This window comes from Siphateles boraxobius, unplaced genomic scaffold, assembly GCF_051911475.1.
Source record: "Siphateles boraxobius isolate OS27281-9 unplaced genomic scaffold, OSU_SipBor_1 280, whole genome shotgun sequence".
Taxonomy (NCBI): Eukaryota; Metazoa; Chordata; class Actinopteri; order Cypriniformes; family Leuciscidae; genus Siphateles; species Siphateles boraxobius.
This window is the reverse complement of record NW_027508898.1, coordinates 35,566-42,500: the sequence shown is the minus strand read 5'-3', so window position 1 is coordinate 42,500 and position 6,935 is coordinate 35,566. Positions and strand designations below refer to the sequence as shown.

The 6,935-nt window shown below is 42.6% G+C and overlaps 1 protein-coding gene across 1 annotated transcript in view; it reads left to right on the top strand.

Moving 5' to 3' along the window:
* LOC143753367 (neurexin-2-beta-like) overlaps window positions 1–6,502 on the top strand; it is a 68,157-nt gene extending 61,655 nt beyond the window's left edge. Inside the window, exon 7 of the mRNA XM_077245697.1 lies at window positions 3,632–6,502. Within this exon, the coding sequence (XP_077101812.1) occupies window positions 3,632–4,488 (857 nt within the window). The 3' untranslated portion in view covers window positions 4,489–6,502. The remainder of the gene's footprint in view (window positions 1–3,631) is intronic.
* Window positions 6,503–6,935: the final 433 nt, after the last annotated feature.

Here is a 6,935-nt window from a genome sequence, read left to right as displayed (position 1 = left end):
CTCCAGGACTTCAGTAACATTTAGGGCCCTATTTTAACGATCTGAAACGCAAGTAACTTTGTGGGCGGATCTCGACGCACACCTAAAATGGGTTCGTCTGAAGCAGCAACATTACTCACAGGTGTGGTTTGGGCGTAACGTGAAATTAACCAATCAGAGCGTCATCTCACATTCCCTTTAAGAGCAGGCGCGCTTGTTCCATGGCGGATTGCTATTATAATGGCGGATATGCCAGACGCACGCCAGGAGCGGTTCACAGCCGAGGAGACCGACGTTCCCGTCAGGGCCATAAAAGACAGATTAAACGGGCGGTTAAACAGGCGTATAATAATTTGGGTGAATGTGTCAGCTAGATTTATGCCTATTTTTTCACTTCTTCATGGACACCACAATGATTTCCCTCGTGAAGTAATTTTACATTTAATTATGTATGGTTTGCAAAAATGGGAACTGCTGCGTCTGTGTAGGTGAGAAAAGCGAAGTGTATGCGCGTTGTGCACACGCTACATTATGGCCAAGCATGCAGCCTTAAAATAGCATCTGAATAACGCCACTGACTTTAGACGAGGGTTTTCCTGGTGTGTGGCGGAACTGTTTTCTGAAACTGTAAAATAGCACCAGGAACGTTTGTGCCGGAACACGCCTCCTCTTTTCCTGAACCGCCCCGGGAGCGCAAGTTCATTCCCTAATTTACCGACGTGCGTCTGTGGAGGGAAAAGTCCGCTGTGCGTCGGGGGCAAAATAGGAATGATACATGCGTCGTGTGCAAAGTCAGTTGCGCTGGTGCAAGATAGAGCTCTTAGACTCACTGAAGGAGGGAGAGCGGAAGGGTTCCCTAAAAAATAAAACTGTAACTCTTTTTCTAGTAATTCTGAGAAAAAAAGTTAGAGTTGCCAGATAGTCAGGATTGAAATTGCAAATTTTGAGGAATAAATGTCAGAATTGTAATTTATTTATAAATTCGCAATTGTGAGTAAAAAAGTCACAATTACCTTTTTCATATTTTCGTTCTGTGTAGCGAAAACGAGCTTCTATAAGAAAGAGGTTTCGGAAGACGGTTTTAACGTATTTTTGTCCTGTTGCCGTGTTCGCTGCTTGTTTAGCAGTATTTCCATGTTTTCTGTCTTAAAAATGCAGTATAAGCACAAAAGTGCAGGAAAAACATAATGGATTGCGAGATGTAAACTCAAAATTCCCCAAAAAAATTATTTATAAACTCAGAATTGTGAGGAAAAAAAGTCGCACTTACCTTTTTTTATATTTTCGTTCTTTATAGTGAAAACAAGCTTCTATTAGAAAGAGCTTTCGGAAGACGGTTTTAATGTTTTTGGTCGTGTTCACTGCTTGTTTTGCAGTATCTCCATGTTCTCTGTCTTCAAACTGCAGTATAAGCACAAAAGTGTGTGTTTAATGATGTATTCACTCGGGTCGAGCTGGTGCAGGTGTTCAGTACGGTTTGAAATGAGTGATTTAATTCTGTGTATCAGTCCAGATTTATTTCTCACTATTAATGGTTGGCCAGTTAGAGCATAATGAATCTCTTGCAGTTCATCTTGGCTTAAACTGCATCTCTTGTGAAGGATTTGCAGCAGACCGTCGTATGTGTCATTTATTGCAGTTTTAGAAATAAAAGCAAAGGGATGAAACATGAATAAAGCCGTGAATGTGAGTCTGCACTGTGGTGAAGATGTGAGACATTAGTTTGTGTGTATGAAACAATGTTGGTCTTGTCAATGCAGCTGTCACAGAAGGCACAGTTTGACCAATCACAGACTGTGTCACTGGGGGTTATCTTTCCCGAGATCCATCATGAACACACAAACATGAGCAGAGACTGATTCGCTGATAGTTTGGGATTTGTGTGTCATGTGGATTGAGAGTTTGAGAAAGTTCGTCATTGAGAACCCATTTCAGATCTCTTCGCTCACTTCCATAAATGATAATCATCCGGATTCAAGGTTCCTCTCCCCGGAGCGATCGATCCTGGTCCTTCCCTCTCTGGGAATGGATTGCTTTGGGAAGTTGCATATCGTAAGATATTCCAAAAAATGTAATAAAATCAGGAGATATTATTGTGCCCGGTGGCACCTAAAGTCAGCAAACTAGTCTTGTCAGTGACTGAATTATCAGACTCCATTCGATGGTCTTGACAGATCATTCCTCTAAACAGCTGGTCGCCTCCAGCGGCTTTTTCCAGCAATAGATATAAAAGATGTTTCCGTGAACAGGCATTAATTTAATCCAGATCGACTCGGCGAACCGTTCCCCAGACTCTCAGCCCGCAGACACACATCTTACATTGGGGGTGTTGGGTGGGACGAACTCTGTGAAAGATATCATTAACATACTGTTTCCTTTTCAGCTTCTAACCCAACGATTTTAAACTCTGTGTTATGAATGTTAATATCACCTTTTCTCCCACTGGATTCACAGTTTCTTTGGGTTTAATGAGTCTGTTCATCAATATGCAAACATGAAGCTCTTTTTGAAGGTTGGTTAAGGGGAGGGTGCCATTTTGATGCCATGGTTTGAGAAGGTTTCAGATCACAGACCAACAGTCCTTCCCCCTCAAGCTGCTTCAAACGCAATGTTTGTCACACTAATTTGCCTCATCATATGAATAACAATGAAATGCATTATGTGTTTAAACAGAAAAAGCTCTTCTGCACCCCATTTTCATAGATTTCTGTTCCATTAAAAGGTGTTGATGTTTCACAAGTCTAAATCTGAGCAGCGTAATGTCAAACAAAAACTTGTATAATTTAACTTTTGGCATTCCTTGACACTCTGAGAAAAACAGGCCTTTGTTATTCATGCTATGAGATTTCCAAAGGACAGGCTTATGGATAATAATGTTGAAAAATTTGGTCTGTGTTTTGGGGAGGGGAACATCTTGTGGGACAGTAATTTGAAAATATCACCTTCGGTATCCCGGGGTGAGAGTGGGAAGTTTTGCATTTAGATCCTCATCATTAGCAAGATATCACCATGCCAACGGGGAGCGGGGATTATGAGCTTTGTGAGCTCCGGGAAAAACGTTCAGTAAATGATGAATTCAAAACACTTTACCTACTTTGAAACATGGGGTGAAATTTGTTTATCACTATCCGAGAACAATCTTACACAGCTTTCTTTTTGTAATTTTTTTTTTCATGCAAAAATCATGCGGCCAATTTGTTAATGTAAGTGACCTGTACTACGTGGTTTGCTATCTTGTTAAACATGCAGTCAGTGAGTGGAGGTTAGTATAGATAGCGTTAGTATTAGCATTAGCACTAGCATTAGCACTAGCACAGCCAAGTCTGTATGTACTGTACAGTAGATATAGAACTGTTTTTGTAGGATTTATCTGAATGTACATTCTAGTTTATGCTCTGGGCAGCACATTATGCTTAAGTTTTAAGTGATTTTCTGTATTATCCTAACCCTGTAATCAAGTATATGACAGTAATTATTTAGCATTAGCCTAGCTTTTTATAGTCTGATTTTAAATAGATGCTAACCAAACTAACTTTAGAACTAACCTCATTAAGTCTTAGTCCTGTTCTAATGATGGTTCTTCTCTCTCTCTTGTTCATTTGTCTTGCTCGAGTTCCAACTAATGCCATCTTCCTTCTCTCTTTCATCCTAGGAGGTGAACTAGTCTTGCCAATTATAACAGTGGATTCCCTTGACCCCCCATCAATTGCTACACATTACCCTGTTATTCCCCCACCCCCGACCTATCGCCCCTTCCTCACCTTGCTCGAGACCACCAAAGAGTCTCTCGCCCTGCCCGGGCGGCCCCCATGTCCACTAGACCAGGAGGACTGCGAAGAGCCCATGGAGGTCTCGGCCTACGGCTCGGGCGAGATGACGGAGTCCGACGATGAGGATTACTATAAAAACTCGCCCCTTGTCACTGATCGGACGGTACTCCCGCCTCCCCCCCGGGGTGATCGCCCCTTCGCCCGTTTGCCCAACTCCCATCGGCCGCCACTCCCCTTAACCCCTACGGCCCCACCAGTTTCCCGACTCAAACCTGGCATCAATATTGGCCCCAACATCCCGGCGGGTAAAATGAACACTCGTGACCAAGTGCTCCTGCCGCCCGCTCAGCCGTCGGGCGAACCAGAACACGGCGGGCGGCATCGAAACAACCCAGGTATAACGTATCCCCCCAATTTCCCCCATGTCCCCACTACAGACCCCTCGTCGCCAGACCGAGGGCCGCCGGGAGCAGTGGAGGTGATCCGTGAGTCCAGTAGCACGACGGGAATGGTTGTGGGAATCGTAGCTGCGGCCGCTCTCTGCATCCTCATCCTCCTCTACGCTATGTACAAGTACCGAAACCGCGACGAAGGCTCCTACCAGGTGGACCAGAGCCGCAACTACATCAGCAACTCAGCCACGCAAAGCAATGGGGCCCTAGTGAAGGAGAAGCAGCCCGGCACAGCCAAGACAGGCACTAAGAGCAAGAAAAACAAAGACAAAGAGTATTACGTCTGAGCTCGGCCTCCAAAGGGACCGAGGCGGGAGAAGGAGAGAGATAGAATGAGGAATGGAATGGGAGATTTTTCGGCAGTTAACCGGTCACTTATAGTGCTCTGACATCAGTCTTCTTTAATTTCCTGTCTCGTCTAGCTGTTGGCCTCATTTCCAGCGAGAGCTAAAGAGTACGGTGTCTATAGGGTTTGGAATCATTCCTTCACTCATTTACATTTTTTGATAGCTAATCCCTGTTATGAAAAGAAACTCTGCAAACCTTTTGTATTGATGAAAAGAAAAAAAAATTCCGCACACTTCATTTGATGCTCTAGTTTGTTCTTTGTAAATACTACTCGAGTCCTCAATATTCAGAACATCTTCTAGCCTGATCCAAAACACCCGTGTATGCCAGGCTTCCTGATCAATCCATTGTTGCTCCATCAGTTCATTGGATGCGGTCGAGAATTGTTTGGGAATGAGAGCAGTTCGATTGGAACGGCTTGGCATAGGTGACATTTCAGGAACAGATGGTGCCGAAAACGTTAAGCAGTCACACTCCTCCGTAATACTGCCAAACCAGCTCTGTGTCAAATCCGTCTCCCTCTCTTTCCAAGTGCTTCACGTTTCCATCCTCCACTCCCTTCATCCCTCTCTTTCTCTCATTCCCCACACCCTTTCTTGGCTTGTTCTCTCTTTTCCTCCTTGTCCTTGGTGCTCAGGAGCAGATGCAACGTAATTCTGTTGTGTTTCCAGCATGTGGTATTCAAAATGAAAACAGATAAATACTGTTTCTGTGGAGTCAAACAAATTAATATACGAATATATATACATATATATCAAACCGTTACAACTAGCGAAACATCTGTGGATGATCCCTTCAGCCGCCAGAACTCTCGGAGGCCCGTGGTCAGCCCACGTTTCAGCCGATATTCGTCATGTGTGTTTGAGGGTTCCACAGGGCTCCGTCCTCGAACCGTTGAGGATCTTGGTTTCTGCTCTAAGTACCTCATTCAACAACCCGAAACACAACCCCCAACAGCAAATGGACATATCCATGTATAAAGATGTTTGAAAAGGACTCGTGAACACGATTGATCAAGACCCTCTGACCCACGTCACATCAACAAACCATACCAGTGGAAAACAGCAGTGACTTGGATGATAGGATGCTTTTTTGTTTTGTTTTCTATGTGTGTGCGTGCTTTCTTTTTTATTTTGTCACAATGTCAAAAGGAAAAGACAATAATGTTCCAGTTAACGTACATCCCGAATAGGGAACGTGAACTCTCCTGCGTCTTTGAGCACGTTCTCTCAGGAGGAAAGTAGGTATGAACTTGCGCATTTAAGAAAACAGAAAAAACTATTGAAAGAAAGACGAAATGGCCTGTTTCTTTGAAGATGTACATCTTGAACTCTAGTATTCTAATTTTCTCAACTCTATTACAAGAACTAAACTCTACAATGAAAAGAAAATGTTTAAAACAGTTTGTGAAATGTCTAAATATTTGAATCTCATCCCAGTGCTAAAAGAGATGTGTTTTTCCTAATTATCATCCCTAAGAAAAAAAAAGAATGTGCAATGAAATGCACAGATCAGTGAATCAGATTCCAGAAAGCAAATGCTCCCTTGAATATTAAACAGCAAAATACGATTTGGTTTACAAGAAAATATTTCCTTTACCTGGCGTGATAGTATCTCCTTGTATCCGGGAGACTTTGATCCTCCGACTCTCTCCTCTGTTTGATTCATGTCGCTCGCTTTACCCAGCGTGTGGAGGGCTGTTCATACTCCATATACACTCAACGAGAACCAGACACCATCATCATTTGATTTCACTCTTCCATCTCTGAGTGTTTGTGTGCTTGTGTGTGTGTATGAATGTTTCCATTATTTCCGATCCTGTTCAGGTTTGTCAGTTGCATTTCTCCTCAGCTCCCTTGTTCTTTCTAAATGTTATTGTAGAGTGTTCCAGTGAGATGAATCTGCATACGTGTATATTAACAGAAGGGAATACAGTTGGTTATATACTTCTTACACCCTGTGTCGTGTGCTTATTTAGCATTCACACTTTTCTTCCAGAACATTCTTCCTCACTTCAGCTCAACACAAACCCTTTGAGAGGTTAAACTAGAGTGTATTTATAATCCAGTTTACAAACTTCATTCACATCACCATGAAGCTGTACACGAGTGTCGGTAAGTCTTTGATAATCTGGAAGACATCTTGTGCGTACGTTTGCTTGCATTACATTTGCGTATGCTTCAAATGATTATTCATATATGTAAATATGCACTAGTCAAGTCAAGTCATCCTCATTTATATAGCGCTTTTAACAATGTAGATTGTTTCAAAGCAGCTTTACAGAGATAAACATATAATTTAAGGTAACAGAGATTGGTTTGGTTTTATAGTGGTTCTTGAAAAATGTTTTTTCCAGCTAAAGTTAGTTTTGATTGATTCACTTCCG